This window comes from Leptonychotes weddellii, chromosome 2, assembly GCF_054177405.1.
Source record: "Leptonychotes weddellii isolate Sample4059 chromosome 2, ASM5417740v2, whole genome shotgun sequence".
Classification (NCBI taxonomy): domain Eukaryota; kingdom Metazoa; phylum Chordata; class Mammalia; order Carnivora; family Phocidae; genus Leptonychotes; species Leptonychotes weddellii.
The window spans coordinates 96,596,343-96,615,808 of NC_138370.1; the positions used below are offsets into that span (position 1 = coordinate 96,596,343).

The 19,466-nt window shown below is 36.7% G+C and overlaps 1 protein-coding gene across 1 annotated transcript; it reads right to left on the reverse strand.

The window, feature by feature from the left end:
* Nucleotides 1–527: 527 nt before the first annotated feature.
* On the reverse strand, nt 528–19,451 carry RRH (retinal pigment epithelium-derived rhodopsin homolog). The gene is made up of 7 exons (XM_006727200.3): nt 16,745–19,451; nt 11,313–11,503; nt 9,317–9,416; nt 8,390–8,543; nt 7,332–7,500; nt 2,997–3,175; nt 528–1,579 (listed from the first exon to the last, which is right to left on the reverse strand). Exons 1-7 carry the CDS (start codon nt 16,848–16,850, stop codon nt 1,465–1,467), a joined length of 1,014 nt encoding a protein of 337 aa, XP_006727263.2. The 5' UTR covers nt 16,851–19,451; the 3' UTR covers nt 528–1,464.
* Between the last annotated feature and the right edge of the window lie 15 nt (nt 19,452–19,466).

A 19,466-nucleotide genomic window follows, 5' to 3' on the forward strand; every position in this document is an offset into this window, starting at 1 on the left:
TCAATACAGGCATCAAGCCATATCTGAAAATCAACCGTCATGTCTTTTAGCAAAATTAGGCTCTATCAGAAAATAAAAATTAAATTCAATCATTAAAAACTACCTCCATGTACATAAGATGGAAAATCCTCATGGATAATTGACAATCAAGGATTTAGGTTTTACACACACACGCACACACACACACACACACACATATCTGGGCACATCAGGTACCTCCTGAATGGCCCTGCCCAATAACACACACACACACACACACACACACACACACACATATATATAATTTAATCTTGTTATTATATTGGGTGGTTCTATCAACAATTTAAACCAAAAATCTTTTCAAAAGAAAGTCAATTCTATAAAAATAAGAATATTATGGGAAATGTTATTTAAAATTGATAGGATGCATATAGAAACAATAAAGTCAGAAAAATTTGCTCAATTAAAAAAAAATAGCACAGATTTTAAATGTCCACTATTTAAACAATGGTTATGTAAAACAACAAATAATTGAGTCTACAAATGCATTCAACATTCAACAATTTTTTTTTATTGAGTGCCTACTATGTGCCAGGCAAAATGCATCTATCTGCTAAGGATACATCAAAGAACAAGCATACAGCTATCAATGGACATAAAGTTTCAGTTAAGCAAGACAATATGTTCTACAGATCTGCTGTACACGTAGTTACCAATACTGTACTGTACACTTAAAAACTGGTTAAGAGGATAGATACATGTTGCGTTCTTGCCAGAATAAAACGAATTTCAGACAAACAAAACAGGAAAAAGAGAACAAATATACAAAAAAATTGATTAAATTAATTCTAGTGGCAAATACATGGAAATACATATACAGAAAAATGTTAATTAAAAATGCAGAATACATAAGATATGCACAGAGATTATATTGCTATATAAAGTATGTGCATCAACTAATGTGATTTAGAAGCAACAGTGTTTAATATTTTTGTCAAATAGCAGAAGTTAATAATTGTATTACAATTTTAAAAGTGTGAAATGCTAAAAATGTTTTCCATCTGCCTAGGAACAACTCATTTCAGTAATTTACTTATTGAAGACTATTATTATCATTATTAATTTATTTTAACATTAAAATAGTGGCTACTTCTAGTCTAATGGAGAGTCCAGGCAAGTTACGAGGTCATTGATGCAGTGTAATGAATGCCATGATTGGGAGAAAGAGAATGGGCCTTAATCTCATGTGCCTAGATTCATCAAAGGAGATGAATAGTTAAGTTTACATGAAGGAAATAAGCAATCATTAGAATAGCCATCCCACAAACAGAAGAACCCGGAGCTACACTTGAGGAATTCAGGGTCTAATAAAACAATAATCTATGTCTGCATCTGGTCTAAACAGGATCATATTTAAAATAAAACTAAACCACTGGGGAAAAAAGTAAATAAGATATTTTGATGCTGTGTACTTTTTCTCTTATTTCAGTTTCTTCCAGGAGTCAGTGGATTTTGAGATACATCCATTGGTAAAACACTCGTCACGGGCATTGCTTGGTGAGTCTGACATTTGAACATGGCAAACATTGCCTTCCGAAATCTGCAGTAAGAAAGGGGAAATCTGGCATTATCCTATAACGACTTGGAACTCTTAAAGCATTTTCGAATATGTCTAAGACACCTCTACTGCTAACTGACATCTCCAAATAAACTTTTGCCTCCAACTTTAACATCCCCTGTTAAGAACATTCATAAATATAGAAGGTATAGTTATAGTTAAAGACCAGTTTTGCACCATTGATTATAAACATTGAAGACATTTAATAAAAATCAAAAATTATGTCTGTTTAAGATGACACTTCAAATGTCAGTTACAATTTACTTGAACTAAGGATATGCATTTCACACATTTGTTCTTCTGAACAAAGGCCAGTTGAAATTAAAGGGAGCTTGAGAATGACTAACCTTTCCAAAAGAACTACCAATAGAATCTGAATTTAAAATATGTTCTTTATTCTTCTTATGTGATCTGTTTGGTCTTAAATTTTTTATGTTTCTTTGTATACCTGTAGCTAAAGCTGCTCTCCCAAACATGTGCATAAATACAAACGTTTGCATTTCAGGATCAAATTACCTGGCCTCTACTGAGATTTTTTTTTGATCAAATATTTAAGGACAATAAATTGGTTATTCCATCTTTTAGCAGTAACAGGAAGTAAAATAATCTAGGCTTCATTGAGGAGACAGAAATCTTTGCTGAGTTCCAACAAAGGGAGAAGGAAGTATTCTTTATTGTCCTGAATGACTACCCACTCCTGAAACCATTTTATTTTAGCACTGAGTTTTTCTCTTGCATTTGAATATCTTCTTTCTTTTTTTTTTTTAAAGATTTTATTTATTCATAAGAGACAGAGAGAGAGAGAGGCAGAGGGAGAAGCAGGCTCCCCGCTGAGCAGGGAGCCCGATGTGGGACTTGATCCCAGGACCCTGGGATCATGACCTGAGCCGAAGGCAGACGCTTAACCATCTGAGCCACCCAGACGCCCTGAATATCTTCTTTCTAGTAAATATACAATTACACCACCCACTTATGGAGCCCAACATTGCCTTCCTCACCTTGTCCATTTTCTCATAATAGAACCACTCTTTTCTTTGGAAAATCAGTTCCATGTGTTGGGGAGGGGGGTAGCCATGAGAACTAAGCTGAGCCCACCAACCACCTTCTAGTAGCTTTTCTGCCAGAAAGCCATCTGAGATGACACTCGAATTTGGGGGTGCTTAGCTGGTAGAACTTGGGTCTTGGGTTGCCGTAATCATCTCCCCTCCATATGGGAAGAGGCTGTCCCAGAGCTGGAGCTCTAGGCATTTAAAGGCCTAGATGCCTCTCCAGTTGCATGGGCCAAATAATTTTTACACTAGTTTGAAGTGAGTTTCTGTCGCTTACCTCCCCAAAAATCTTTTTAACATCCTTTCTATATCCATGTTTTTTATTTAAAAGCATTTTAAACATTACTTACTTTCTGTTAGCAACCACGTAAATACAGGGATTGTAGAATGTAGAAGATTTTGCAAATAGCGGAGCTATGATGGCCATTGAGGGAGGAATCTTCTTTGGGTCACCAAAAGAAGCCCATAAGCACACGATGGAATAAGGGGACCATGCCACCAGAAACATAAGTATCATTATCACAGACATCTGTAAAAAAAATCAGTATTTGGCAAACCCAATATCTAAAATATTGAAATAGCTAATATATTTAAAATAGCATGAAAAATTATCTAGATCGGAACTTGAATAAGTTTGTTGTTGATGACATAGAGGAAAAACTGAACTTTTCCAAACCTCGTTGCACTTTGCTTGTGTGCCTCAAGTCCTCTATGATAACAAGAGCTTGTTAAATGGATAGAACGTTAAACAAATGTAACGAATGACCTCTTTCTTTTACTGTGCTAGGGAAGAATACAAAAGCTGGCTTTGATGAGAGGCAGATGAAAACCCACTCCTAACCCACTTCTAGTAATTGTGCTATGGACTGCTGGCATTGTGCTTTTCCCCCGCACTGTCATCATATGCTCATCTAAAAAAATAACTTTCTAACTTTCTAAATTCAATCTGGAAAAAAACAAAATCCTATTTTGAGTTCATTGTATTCTAATACAGACAATTTGAGCTTGATATACATGTACAGTGTAGATAGTTTTGTAAAGAAGTTCCCCTTGCATCTTGTTTAAATAAAAAATTATAACTTTTACATTGTTCCTTATTGATTGTCCACTAAAATGATGGAAAGAGGTTTAAAAAGATAAAACCCAGGAGTGCCTGGGTGGCTCAGATGGTTAAGCATCTGCCTTTGGCTCAGGTCATGATCCGGGGCTCTTGGGATTGCCCCCAAGACATCGGGCTCCCTGCTCAGAGGGGGTGGGGGTCTGCTACTCCCTCTCCCTCTGCCCCTCCACCCTGCTCATTCTCTTTCTCTCTCTCTCTTTCAAGTAAATAAATAAAATCTTTAAAAAAAAAAAAAAAGATAAAAACCCATAAGGATTGAGAATCACAGATTAGACAATAGTTTTGTAAAAATTAAAACTGAACAACCACTGGACAAGCAGCAAATTACTTACCAGACACAAGAATAATTTAAAAATAAGTAAAACTTTTTTAAAAGAGCCAGCAGTGAGGGAAAACTAAATACAGACTAATCCATTCCACAGAACTACATAAAGTCCCTGGAATTGGAGGTAACAAGCTAGCTTTGAATGTGGGGCTGCACATGGAACTTAAAATAGCAGAACTCACTGAAACCTGCAGAAAGAAGCAATTAGATTTCTGAACCCCCTCACTCAGCCAGGCAACTCCCCTTCCTCTCCCCAGAAGAATCCAGAGGTTCAGTGTAAAAGACAGGAAACTAGGGGGCACTGGGCTACTGAGAGCTGGAGCACTATACTAGAAAGTGGGGTGCTGCATGCTGTCCCTTCCCTGTTCTGAGCCATAAGAGTATGGGAAACAGACTTGTGCTTCCCACTCAGGAACATGAAAGAATCTTCTCCTTGAAAATTGACCAGCCCAAAAGAAAATACATGGAGATACAGAGCATCAGAAATTCCCCCAAAGGAACATCCCAGTGAACAAGGATGCCCAGAGCTTACAATCAGCTTTTTAGTGCATCACTCTTTATGCAAAAGACAGTCATTGACCACTAGACATTGAGGAAACAAACTGACAGGCAGAGACAAAAATGACACACACACACACACACACACACACACACACACTGGAATATTACTTAGCCATAAAAAATGAAATCTTGCCATTTGTAGCAACATGGATGGACCTAGAAGGTATTATGCTAAATGAAATAAGTCAGAGAAAGAAAATACCATATGACTTCATTTATATATGGAATCTAAGAAACAAAACAAATGAACAGACAGAAAACAGAAATAGACTCATAAATACAGAGAACTGGTGGTTGCCAGAGGAGAGGAACATAGGGGGATGGGCAAAGTAGGTGAAGGGGATTAAGTGGTACAAACTTCCAGTTATAAAATAAATAAAGTCATAGGGATGAAAAGTACAGCATAGGGAGTACAGTCAATAATATTGTAATAACATTGTATGATGACAGACAGTAGCTACAATTATTGTGGTGAATATTGTGTAATGTGGAGAATCACTGAATCACTATGTTGTACACCTGAAACTAATATAACATTGTATGCCAACTATACTTCAATAATAATTTTTTTTTAAAGATGACCAAAAACAGTGGTGCAGAAATTCAGGGGAAACAAAAAATATGTGATGAACAGAAGGAAAATGTAAATATGTACATAATACCATCACAAAAATGAGAGAAGATATATATCCATAAAACAAGAAGAGGAGGCTATTGGAAAGGAGTAGAGGATGTAAAATTAACTCTTTTTATCTATAAAAACCATTTTTATCCTTTACCCTATTTAAAAAATAAAGGGCAGAATTTTAAAAATGCAGTGGCAAGGTTGAATGATGTGGTCAGCCAGGATTAGGGTAATGAGGTGAGTCATGCAAGTGCAGGGTCAGATCCTGTCTTTATTTAAAATTGTATATTTTGTTCAATATGGGTTTTTTAACTATTTTTTTATTTAAAATCAATTAACATATAGTGTATTATTAGTTTCAGAGGTAGAGTTTAGTGATTCATCAGTTGCATATAACACCCAGTTCTCATTCCATCAAGTGCCCACCTTAATACCCATCACCCAGTTACCCCACTCCTCATCCCCCTCCCCTCCAGCAACCCTCAGTTTGTTTCCTAGAGTTAAGAGTCTCTTATCCTTTGTCTCTCTCTCTCTGATGTGACATTAAATTTGATTTTTAAAAAATACTACATTAACTACTTTTTTTTTGAATTGCTGAGTTTTTGGTGCCTGTTTGAATCTTGCACCCAAGGCTTGAGCCTCACTTTTCTCACCCAATCCCAGACCGGGACGTGGTTGAGGAAATCTTGCAGAAAGGAGAAACAAAAACAAAGTCCAAGACAGAGACAATATAGGAGAGAACATTTAAGAAAATTAGAAGATATATTCAGGAGATTCAATATCAAAAAAAAAAAAAAACTTCCAGAAAAAAAGAACAGAAAAAAAAGCAAAACAAAACATAGGAAGGAAATCACCAGAGAAATAATACAAGAAATCTCCCAGAAGGGGAAGACTTGAGTCTTCATATTAAAAGCACTCACCAAGTACCCAGAACATGGGTGAATAAAGAGGCCCCTCAAGGCACATCAGCATGAAATTCCAGAAAATTGGAGAAACAGAGATGATCCTCCAAGCTTCCAGAGAGAACACATAGAACACTACAAAGGGTCAGTCACCATAATGCTGCCAGCTTTCACAATACCAACACCGGAAGCTAGGAGACTCTAGAGCAATGCCTTCAAAATTCTTCGAAAATCATTGTTCTACTTAAAATTCCATGCAAGGCAAACAGTCAAATATGATCATAGAATTAAGACAGTTTCAGGCAACAAAATCTTTAAAAATTTATCTCCCTATAACCTCCTCAGAAATCTATTTGAGAATGTGCTCCACCAAATGAGAGCAAGTAACCAAAAAAAAGGGAAGATATGCAAGCCAGAAAACAGGCGATCCAACCCACGAGAGAGGCCACAGGCATTCCCAGCTGTCGATAAGGAGATCTGAGGATGCCGGCAGTGGTCTTAGAGAAGGGCCAGTGTAGAGCAAGATGCGTGAGAATGCCGGGAGGGACAGTTCCAAGAAAAGGATAAAGTCAAGTAGTGTCTGATGCATTTGAAAATAGAGAGGAGATTGGCGCTTCTGGTCGGGAGTTTAGAGATGAATTAGTGACCCATACACAGAACAGTGAGCAAACAAAACTATGGGGGGTGGGGAGGATAGAGGAAGAGCAGAAGAGGGGACTGAGAGGAGGAAGAGAAAAAAAGAAAATGAATGATTAACCCCAAAATTAAAAATTGTATCAAAAAATACAAATCACAGAACCATACAGAGATCTACAATAAACAAAATTTAAGTAGTTACAATAAGGTACAATAATGTAACCAAATATTAACATTATGCTGACAAGATGAGGAAAGAGAAAGGTTGGGGTGGAGGAGTAGGACAGATGGTGTAAGAGAAATAAATTCTCATGATCCATAGTAGGAAATCAAGAGTAGTAGCAAACAAAAATATCCAAAACAGCAGATAAACACATCATTTAGAAATATGGAGACAAACACAAGAAAAAGAGCCAAAAAGTAAAAATCAGGTGCTGGGGAGAGGTGATGGTAATATGGACCACATATGTGTAAAAGCTCCATTACAAAGACATTTTAAGGATTTTAATGTCTTACCTTGGTTACATCTACCTGATCTGACCAGTCTCTGTTGAGGTACTCAGTGCAGTTACTAGTGATATGACATTTAATGGATCGAGTGACATGGTAATAGCAGTAAAACATCACTGTCAAGGGCACAATAAAATTTACCGCAATAACTGTCATCGTGAAAGAAACAAAAGATCTGAAAATAAGAAAAGGGAATCATTATATCACTATTTGTTTAATGTGCTGAATAGGGGAAAGGAAACAGGACAATAATTAAAAATAATCCTGGCACTGTTCAATAGTCACTATATTATGACGTAGCTTAGGAAGGATATTTAACTAGTTCATTTAGACTAGAGGGTGGCAAAACTATGGCCTATGGGCCACACCCAGTCTGTCGTCTGTCTTTGTAAATTAAACTTCCTTGGAACTACATTCATTTACACACTGTCTATGGCTGCTTTCACAGGCAGGGTTGAACAATTATAACAGAGACAGTCTTGTCTGTAAAGCCTAAGATATTTTCTTGTTGACCCTTTACAAAAAGTTTAAGATTTAGATTTAGTTTGAGAGTTAGAAATTTTCTACCAGTTTTTCTGAGTCATCTTTCATTTTCTTTAACAAACTGAGTTACCCTCTTTTCCTTGGTAACTACAGAAGAGCACCACTAAGGAGCAAGCAAGTCCTTCCGGTGACTGTGCCTTTGCTGTGTCATTTCAGCTTTATCACCAGATCATCCTGAAAAGATAGGAGGGAGTCAGCCGGAGCTTTCGGCTTTCGGGACAGCCACATGCCGTCTGGCGATGCTAACGCCCCGTCTTCCCTTTCAGATTCTACCCCTGAGATACCAGCACTGAATGGGTGCTCAGGAGAGAGAGGACAGAAGAGGGTAAGGCAACAAGGGAGCCTGATGGCCTTCACTTGCAAACAAGCATAATGCAGTGCTGGAATCACATCATCACTACACAGGAAGCACTTGGCCACACTGTGTGCAAAACATTCGATCTGAGCTTAAATTTGAAATGATGAGAGAATGTCTACATTAGAAGCATTTGATTACTGTAAAGTGAAAATGTGTCTCTTACGCATCATTTTTCCGCCAGTTTATGGTACAAGTAGCCCCAGTAGGATCTGGGGCATAACTAGCCCACCCTATGATAGGCATCAAAGCCCAAAAGAGACCATTGAGCCAGGCCCCCATAATCATGCGGATATAAGTGTTGCTGGTCATTCTTCTTCCTGTTAACAAATAGATGAGATATTAGCATCATTTGCCACTGATGGAATTCATTTCTTCACTTTGTTTTAACTGATTATTCAAAGTTGTTGTCAAGTAGATTCTTTACAAAGCACTTTAGTTCACTCAGAGCCTATCTACATGAATTCATATTCAGGAAAAAAAAAAAGGCATTTAAGCCTGTACCTGAATGATAAAAAGGATCAACTAGAGGACAAGCAGGGAGAAGCACTCTCCAGGCCTACAGAAACAGCATTTACAAAGATCCCGAAGTGGGAAAGGCCTAGGCCAGTACCCCAAAGTGAGGGAGCCCCAGCCAAAGCTGGAAAGATAGCCAAGGGCCCGACCACATGGAGTCTTGGAGGTTGTGCTGTGAAATTTGGATTTTATTCTAAAATCATAGGAAATCACTGAAACTTTTGAACAAGGATTGTCAGAGAAATGAGACTGACCATACAGTCTTAATGCAACTCATTACATTTATGTTTTATTTTTTTAAAAAGATTTTATTTATTTATTTCTGAGAGAGAGAGAGAGAAAGAGCATGAGCAGGGGGAGGGGCAGAGGGAGATGCAGACTCTCCGCTGAGCAGGGAGGCGGATGCAGGACTTGATCCCAGGACCCTGGGATCATGATCTGAGCCGAAGGCAGACGCTTACCCGACTGAGCCACCCGGGCGCCCCAATCATTACATTTATATTTTAAAGTGCAGGTGTGTTGAGTGGTACTTAGGCAAGAAACAGATTCATTGAGAAAGCTGAGAGAAGTGCTATACCTATGTCCGGACTACGGATGGTCAGGTATCGATCCATGGCCACAACAGTGAGTAATCCAATACTTGCCATTCCAAAAAAGATATTCAGTCCGGCATAAATCTAAAAATCAAAATTGGAAAGAAAACACCATTCTACACACCCTCCCAAGAGACACTTAAAATTTTTATTCCATGGCTAGAATACATCTTAAGGACATTGAATGTTTTTTGTTTTAATAATTTTAGAAGACATTTACCATTGTCATGTTGTAACTGGCTTATTAAAGGCATGTGTGGAAAGTGTTTAAGGTCTTTAAAATAAACACTTTAAAAATTTTAAGACTTAAAGTAAAACTTCTATACAACATACTCTATAAACAGAGTGCAAAACAAACCATAAATTAGGTGCAGTGCATATAACAAACAAAATACTAGTGTTCACAAGCTGGAGAATTCAACAAGAGGAAAAGACAAAACAGGAAAATGGGCTATTCACACAGGAGGAAACCTGAATATTTATAAGATGTAAACCACAATACGTATTCAAAGAAGTGTAAATCATTAAGATACCATTTTACACCCATCAAAATGATAAAAAAAAAAAATTAAAAGTCTGATAATCCCAAGCATTGGAGAGAATGTGGAATAATAGATGTTCTCATAATTGGCATACCCATTTTGGAAAGCAATTTGGCCACATCTGATGGAATTGAAGATGAATATTCTCTACAACCCAACCATCCTTCTCCTAGGCAATATGTTTAAAGAAACTCTTACATATTGTAGGAGACATAAGAATGCTTATTGAAGCCTTTTTTTGTGACCGAAAACAAATGGGAATAAATGCTTAATAACAGAAAAATAAATACATTGGGGTATGTTCACAAAATGGAGTATCATGTAGCAGTTAAAATGAGTGACTTTTAGCTACATCCATCAACATGGATAAACTTCATAGTATCATATAATAAGATTGCATCATGTAAACAATACATTATTTATACAGAGTTTAAAATATAGTTTAGTTTATGTGCAGGTAAATATGTATTAAGATAGAAAAACATTCATGGTAGAGAAGGGAGTAAGATTGGGATAGTATACAATGGCCTTCAACAGTATTTTTCAAGTTTTAGATCTTAATTCTTTTTTAAGATTTTATTTATTTATTTGAGACAGCATGTGCACAAGCGAGCAGGAGGGGGAGGACTCTCAAGCTAACTCCTCACTGAGCACACGGAGCCAACACAGGGCTCAATCTCACGACCCTGAGATCATGACCTGAGCGGAAACCAAGAGTAGGTCCCTAAACTGACTGACCCACGCAGGTGCCCCTCAAGTTTTTTTTATCTTTAAAAAGCAAAACAACCTGAGGCACATATTGCAAAACATTAAGATTTGACAAAACCAGGTGGGACATACATGAGTATTCATTATTCTATTACTCTCATTTTATTCTCTATAATTTTATAGCTTAAAATAGAGTAAACTGTTTTAAAACCTCAGGCCAAAAGTCGTATCTGCCTACTATCCTAATATGAATTAATATTAATATATTTCCTTGTCAGTAAAAATAATAATGGATATACTTAATTGCAAGTCCATTGGAGGACTGTCCATAGGGGGAAAAAAATCTGGTAGTTTTAACTACATTACTTAGATATTATGATATTATCATTAAAGTTTATTGTTTCCAATGAAAACAGGATATTTCTTTTTGAATTTGCAATATGCAAGTTTTGAATATGCAAATTTTTACTTCTTTCTTCTCTAGTTGAATGCTAATTTTTTGGTTTTTTCCTTTGGATTAGGGGAATTTTGAAAATATAATGAATACTACCGATGTCATTTCTCTTTTATTAAGTAATACATTTCGCAGTCACTTCTGAAACTATTTTCAGCACTTTACCTATTATCCTACATGATCTTATTTGAATACCTTGGGATTTCTTTTTTTAGACATTTAAATTTACATCTCTTTAATATTTTATTTTGCTTTCATTCCAAAGATCTCCAATACCTGGCATCCTGCGTATCCAAATTTCCAGCTTCCATACAGATCTGAAGCTGCAGACATGGGATATCCAATGCTACTGACCCCTATATCAGTAACAGCCAGGTTAATGATAATTGCATTTGTGGGTGTCCGAAGTTCCTTGTACTTAATGAAGATGCCCAGAACTATTAGGTTGCTGAAAATACTTATTATACCTGAGAACATAGACAAAAGAAAACACACACACACACACAAAAAAAACCACTTTGTTTAATTTGAATGTTTAAAAGTAGTATCCAGGGCGCCTGGGTGGCTCAGTTGGTTAAGCGACTGCCTTCGGCTCAGGTCATGATCCTGGAGTCCCTGGATCGAGTCCCGCATCGGGCTCCCTGCTCGGCAGGGAGTCTGCTTCTCCCTCTGACCCTCTCCCCTCTCATGTGCTTGCTCTCTCTCATTCTCTCTCAAATAAATAAATAAAATCTTTAAAAAAAAATAAAATAAAATAAAATAAAATAAAAGTAGTATCCAAATTAAAGATTTAAGCCCCTTCAAAAACAGCAAATCCATTTTAGTTCACTTATGTGAGGAGCTCCAACTGTTCTTAAAACTGGTTATAATACCTTCCCAGCCCTTCTGTGAAATGGAAATAAGAAAATTTAAACAAAGAATCTACCAATTGCATACAGAGCACTGCAGGCTGGTTTTAATGTCCTCCGTTAATCATGCTGCCCTTGAAATTCCTCCCGTCTTCCATGAGACCACCTCTGCTGATTTTTAAGATATATGTATGACCATACCATCTCTTTTGGCAGTCTAACTTCCTCCCCCTCCTTCCTGAGGCCTGAGGCTTTTCTTTCTCTATAGTTTGCTTTCTCAAGCCTCAACTGTCATTCTACCTTAACAGCTCTTCTGTCACTTTCCAGCCCTGACCCATGCTCCAGTTCCATATCCCTTTGCATTCAGCTCATTGCCATTAAACATTTACTAGGGATCTACCATGTGTAAGATCATGACTGTTCTAGTATTTCTGGAAACTCACCATGTCCAAATCTGAGTACCTCGTCCAACGTGCACACATGAACACTCCCCTGCAGAAAGCACACTGCAAGGTTTGACTATTCAGAAAGGGAATTGGGCTGGCTTTTACGTACATTGAGAGGCCTCACGGGTGATACCTCCCTAGTCAAGGTTCCACAGTCTGGGATCTGTTAGCCTTGGGGGTCCAGAAACTCACTGTTGTCAATGCCCTGGAATGGACTGAATTCAGGTAGATAGATGACTGAACTTCATAATCAGAATGGCAGTGTATTAATATACAATGAGTGGTATTGTTGAATGAACCACTCATGTTAGCCCAATTAACAACCTCTACATCCTGCAAAGGATGCATAAATTTCCTATAAGCCAGATGTGGGTCATATTAGGTCCTAACAGTGGGGGTGTGAGCAGCCCCCAACAATTGTAGAGGGAAGGTTTCCAAGCACCAACACACAAAAGTATCAGCTGAGGAAGAACTTCCATTATATCTTGGCACCTCAGTAAAACTTCCTTTTAGCATCCTGTGACACTAATCCTCCAGATTCCTATTCTTTCCCCTCTGTGCTGTTGGCAGAATAAGCTGGCTACAACATAGAATTAGCCATGTTTCTTCTCAGAGCTCCAATACTCTCCATTGGCTGTGGGATAAAAGCCCACACATCCCAACCTGATATCCAGGTTTTGCCTCAATCTGTTTTCACCTCTCTAAGCAAATTTCCACACTTGCCAAACAAGCCATCCATTCTAATTATTTATCAAACACACGAGGCTTGTTGTAAAGCCTCTCCCACTTGGAACACCCTATTTTTTTCCAGTACCTATACAAATGCTAACCATCCTTCAAAGTTCTATTCAAGCCCAGCTCTGCTCTAGAGCCTTCCCCTACCCACAGTAATTCTCCCTTCTCTAAATTCCCAAAGCACTTGCTTATATTATACATTATTCATCTTATGTGATGCTATATTTAACTTTTAGATATTCCTAGTCTTCTCATCTAGATTTCAGGTTCCTAATGACTTCTGTGTTCTATGAGTATGTGGCATATAGCAGATTTGTTTAATAAACAGCACAACTAAAACTCGTATTAATTTCTATTATTCCTGCAAGGCATAAGTAAGGCACAATGATAGCAAATTTGGTGATTCTTTGGCTCTATTTTTAACTTTTTATTTTTTCTTAAGATTTTAAGTAATCTCTACATCCAACATGGGGCTAGAACTCACAAACCCGAGATCAAGAGTCATATGCTCTACCAACTGAGCTAGCCAGGTGCCCCTCTTTGGCTCTAATTTTAGCATCAAGTATTGTAGCATACATACAAGAAATACTCCAAAAAGCTTAATGAATTGAAGAATCTTCCTAAGCTAACTACTAATTGACGATTTTGAAAGTCAGATAAAACATAGTACAGTAAGTTGTTGCCTACCAAGTACACAACCAGAATAAAGTAACTGTACTATGGGGGAGGTCTTGGATATAATGGAGGGTATGAGGTAAACAATTTGGACTTTTTCTCTATTCGTTCAGCAGCTATCTCAAGCTCTCTGTTCTGTTTTCCTAACTGCAGGTATTTTCTAATGAGTAGACAATAGATCATTTAATAGTTAGGTCTAAATTAATTTCCTCTTGACTTCTGTGGCTTTCTTACAATCTCTTGGCAGATCCTACTTAATCTACACCCTGGCCGGCCTTTCTCCATCTCTACCTTATTAAAGATGTGCCTCATCCAAGCTTCTTAGACCCCCCTTCTTTTCCCATTGACCACATAATCTGTGATTTCATACATATCTGAGGCTATGTGCTGCTTCTTTCCAGATTGATCTCATAAAATTCAAACCCACGTGTCCAGCTTTTTACTGGATATCTCTCACATTGAACCAAGAGATTCAGTGTGAGTTCCTTCTTCAAACCTGTTCTTCCCCACATGTATTCCTATCTTGGTGAATAGCTTCACCATTTAACCACAAGAGCCCCCAAACAGAAAACTTGTCATCTTTGACACTCCCTTTCCTTCTCCCTCAATTGCCACATCCAACCATCAATTCTAACTTCTGGCTCTTGAATGTATCTATCTCGATTGCCACTTCTCCCTCCTCAGGATCCTTCCTAATCACACAAGGGCCTCCTATGTGGTCTCTTAGCTACTACGATAGCATATTTCTAAAATGCAAATGGAATCATGTCCTTCAGTGACTCCTCATCGCCTTTATGACTTAGGTAATTCTTCATTACTTGGTACATAGCCTCTTCTGCAGCCTAGTATCTCTTACCCTTCAATTTACAATTCATCCATAATCAATGATTTCAGATCCTCAATTTACCATGTCCTCTTGCCTCCCAGCCTTACCTGGAGAAAGGGAGAGTGCTCAAGCTGGTGAAAGTTTGTAAGAGCTAAAATCTAAAAGAAATATTAAATTGAAAATTAAAATTTAAACAAAAAATCTAATAAACTCTTGATAAAAGTAACAAATGAAACAAATGCTTTAACTAAAATTCTTCTTCTCATAGCTTTGGTTTTGATTTGGAAATATAAGTGGGTTTTGTTAAAAGGGGAAAACTAGGGGACCTAAAGAACAATAAATCTTTCAACAGAAGCATAAAGAGGTTAGATATGCTCCCTTCAGTTTATCTACCAAAACCACAAATAACACATACCCAAGGTATTCCTTAATAAAACTGACCGTTGAGGTTAAATGAGGGCTCTAGAATCAAAATGCCTTCAGTTCAGCATAGCTCCTTGGTAGATGTGTGTGTTAGGTAAGTTACTTAAACTCTTCGTCTATATAAACAGGGAAGATAAAACTAATTCACTTACTGACTTTGTGTTAGGATGAATTATTCTGTATGTGTAAGTATTTAGAACAGTGCAAATATTCAAATAACAGTAGCAGTGGGGTGGGGGTGGTAGTGATGATCATCGTCAGAGCAGTGGTAGTAAAATTCTGATTATTGTTTCTGCTACAGGCATAAGAACCAGAGAGAACAATTCCTTAACAAGAAATTTTCTTTGCGTGCTACTGTTGTACACAGATCAAAAAAGACAGCTTTACTTGGTCATCTACAAAAAACTAACTAAACTAAAAGTTTGTATACAAAGTATTTCTGTGTAGTTGCAATAAGACTCTCTTTAATTAGCATATTGTTTTTTCATACTGTTGCAACAACAAAAATCAAAAAGAAAATAGAACTTGTCTAGTACTTATCATACAGAGGTAGTCAAGTGAACAAGTTGAATTTACAAAAATTAACTGAAGAATCACAACTTCTAGCACAGAAGTAATTACGAATTATAGGGAAACTAAGCAACTATAAAGAATATACCGGGTATAGTAGGATTTGTGATACTTTCCCCTCCACTTTTGAATATATTTGAGAATTTCATAAGTCAATCCAAAAAATTACAATAAACCAATATAACTAACAGTTACTTCTAAAACTCATTAATGAGCATAAAGTTGGAAATGAAGTGACTCCTCAATATAAAATTTATACAATTCAACCTATACATTAAAAAGATAATTAGACAACTTCTATTTTATTTCCCCCATCCCTTTTTTCCAATAAACATGCCTTTATCTTAATCCAGTATACATCAATGAGTGTGTACACATGGGGAGAAAGAAACAAGTATATGTGTCCAATACCTACTGTATGTGTCATTTAGGTCATTTAATATTACTCTTCTCAACAATCATGACAGTTATCTTATTCTTATCCTGTTTTCAGATAAGAAAATGGAAGAACAAAAAGCTGAAGGAACTTGCTTACTGTTGCAAAGATAAGATACTAAAAGATGAAATCCAAAGCTCAAGAGTTTTCCAATACAGCATATTCTGGGAATGAGTTGAATTTTCAAATTCTGTCCTCAGTGACAATAGAGTCTGCTCTTTTTACAACTTTAATTTTCTTTTTAAGGCCTTTCCATCTTAACTAGATTCCACCACCAAAGATAAGACTATGAACAGTATGTATGAGAGCAGTAAAGGACATAAAAATACATTTTTGCCATGGTACACGCTCTTCCCCAATAAAAACTTGACAATGTAATAACCAAATATATGGATGATTATAAAAGAATTATTCATTTTATAGAAAATTTTCTTAGCCCCACTTCACTACTGTTACATTGTTTATCAAGATTCAAAATAACTTGTGGCATTAACCACCATTAACAATGCCTTCATTATCCTTTCACCTACATTCTCTTACTATACAGCCAAGAAATACGGCAAGTATTATTATTCCTATTTGCTACATGCGCACCCCAACTCAGAAAGGGTAAGTGACTTGTTGGCCAACAACATGGAACTTGAAACATCTCTGAATCCATGCTTTTTCTACAACCTTATGCTGAAAACCTCTGCTTTTCTTCACCCATTCGGAAACAAAATAATGGTTAATGGAGTAAACATCCATACCTGCTGTGATCAAGTAAGCTGCAACAACATTGTGTTCAGTCTGTGAAAAGACAGAGCCATCTTCATTTTTAGAGTCTGTACTGTTGTCTAAATTATTCCTTAGCATTTTGGAGGAAAGAAATTGAGACAGCCTTCATAATGAGCCTTCAATAATTATGAAATATTTTAAGAACCAATGAAGAAAGAATTTTCAGAACCAATCATTTCCACTTACAGACCTCAAAGAAGGGCGTTTTCATAGAGGCCCTCCCTTAACAAACTTAATTGGGCTGGAGAGGAAAGGATTTTAATTCCCAGAACAAGGAAAAAGCTTATTAGCAAAATAAAGAGAAATACCAAGCACCACACATTTTAAACAATTGGGTCATCAGTCTTGTATCTAAGGAGATTATCAAGTACACACCTCCCATTCAAACAATAAGCAAACTCAAAATCAGCAGGAGCTGACTTAACTGACTGCTGTTGGAAATCAGTTCTGAAATTAAGAACAAGACTTGGTCTCCTAAAACTTTTCAGATTAAGGTCCCTGCTTTCTGCTGAGCCTTTCAAGTTTTTCCATTTGTTTCTTTTTCCATAACAATTTGAATAATCAGACATAAACAGAGAAGTAATCTCCTTCCATCCTTCCAAGTCTCACTTCCTTAAAGGTAGTAATATTTTTTGGTGTGTATCTTCTCTGTTTTTCTTTGCTTATACAAACATATATTCATACTAGGATTTGAGGTTTCTCCCACTTTTTTTTTTCTTTTAAGCAAAAATGGGGAGATATGCATATATAAAATCATTCTGTTACCTTGTTTTCCCCTAAAGTCATATCATAAATTCCAGGCCAATAAACCTAAGTCTAACTTATTAATAGCTTTTATTTCATGGCATGGATATATATAATCTACTTCACAGCCCACCTTACTTAATTTACCCTATGCTTTGATATGCACAAGTAATTATCAGATAATAACAATCAGAGCATATCTCAGCAAAGAATCTGGATTCAGTCATTCATCTTGTAAGGTACAGAGCAATTCTAATATTCTGGACCACCTTGTAATAACCCAAAAAGTAGTTATACAAATGGGTTATAATCTAGCATGAAAATTGTTAGAATATGATATCCCTACCACTTCTCCCCCCCATATTCTTTATGTCATGTATTATTACTAAAATCTGATTCTTTTCAAGTTAATTTTTCAAAATCAGTAACTTCAGAGAAATGCTAGATGCACCAGCTAACAGTGTAAACATGGAACAGAACCACTAGGGGGCTATATTTACCCACTTAATTTAATTTTATAACTCCTAAAATGGCACAGCAGGAAAGACCCAAGATAATCCTTTGCCTCAATTCTTCCAGCTATGTATAAAATGAAGTTGAGGGGCACCTGGGTGGCTCAGTTGAGTAAGTGTCTGCCTTCAGTTCAGGTCATGGTCCCAGGGTCCTGGGCTAGAGATCTGGGTCTTCAGGCTCCCTGCTCAATGGGGAGTCTACTTCTCCCTCTCCCTCTGCCCACTATCACCACTCGTGTTCTCTTGTGCTCTCTCTCTCAAATAAATAAAATATTTTTTTAAAAGAATTAAAAAATAGGGGCGCCTGGGTGGCTCAGTCTTAGTTAAGCGTCTGCCTTCGGCTCAGGTCATGATCCCAGGATCCTGGGATCGAGCCCCACACTGGGCTCCCTCCTCGGCAGGAAGCCTGCTCTACCTCTCCCACTCCCGCTGCTTGTGTTCCTGCTCTCGCTATCTCTGTCTCTGTCAAATAAATAAAATCTTTAAAAAAAATAAAAAAATAAAAATAAAAGAATTAAAAAATAAAATGAAGTTGAGCCAGGTTGATCTGTCCCAGATCTTATAGCTACCAGTACTCAAAACTTTATAAAGTTAATACTCCAAAGAGTATCTATCTTAGGAAAGTGAATCTCATCAGATTCCAAAAGTAATTTTCTGAAAAAGTAATTTTCAGCGTATTTGTTCATCATATATATTTATGGCCTACATATTTATTAATTCTGCTGTAATTCCATTAATCAAAAAAGGTAAGTAAAAACCAAATTACCGACACAGACAATACTATATGCTACTCAAACAAGCATTCCAGAGTTAACCAAGTATTAATATTAGGTACAGCATGCTAGAAAATATAAGGAAAGATGGAAACATCATTCTTTCTGAGAACGAATACATGTGTTGGGGGGGGAATCAATGGCAGGGAAATGGTCCCATTATCACAGTATTCTAACTTGCTATCATAGTTACTTCTTGATACTACACTAGCAGTAGGGATCAAAAATCAATTTCATTTGTAATGTCCCTACCCAGGAATCTGAACAAATATTTATTTATAATGAATAACATCTTTTCTTATGATAAATAACATCTTAAACCTTTAGAGTTTCTTTTAAAAAAGTAAAATAAAAACATTCAGTAAAACTTTCAAGATCCCATCTAAGATTGTTGAATGAGAATTGAACATTTCTCCAGAAATTACTTGAACTTCAATTCTCACATGAACAGAGCTGTTCCAACTTTAATAGATTCATAATCAACACTAAAATTTGCTAATCAATTATTAATTGAAATTAAAAAAACTGCTTTAGTAACTCTTAATGTACACAAGTGAAATGAAATAAAAGGTGCTGATGTTTTCATATATAAAAGGCAAAGATTTTGAAAGGGGGTGTTAATTTATAAATAACGTTAAAGTACTGTTCCCCTAACCTACTTTTTT

Bases quoted from the DNA above. Each gene is read 5' to 3' on its own strand.
- RRH (XM_006727200.3), bottom strand. From the start codon at position 16,850: ATGCTAAGGAATAATTTAGACAACAGTACAGACTCTAAAAATGAAGAT. The intron at 11,504-16,744 runs GTATGGATGTTT...CTATGTTCTCAG, and splicing joins AGCTTACTTGATCACAGCAG to GTATAATAAGTATTTTCAGC. The intron at 7,501-8,389 runs GTAAGAGACACA...TCTTATTTTCAG, and splicing joins AACTGGCGGAAAAATGATGC to ATCTTTTGTTTCTTTCACGA.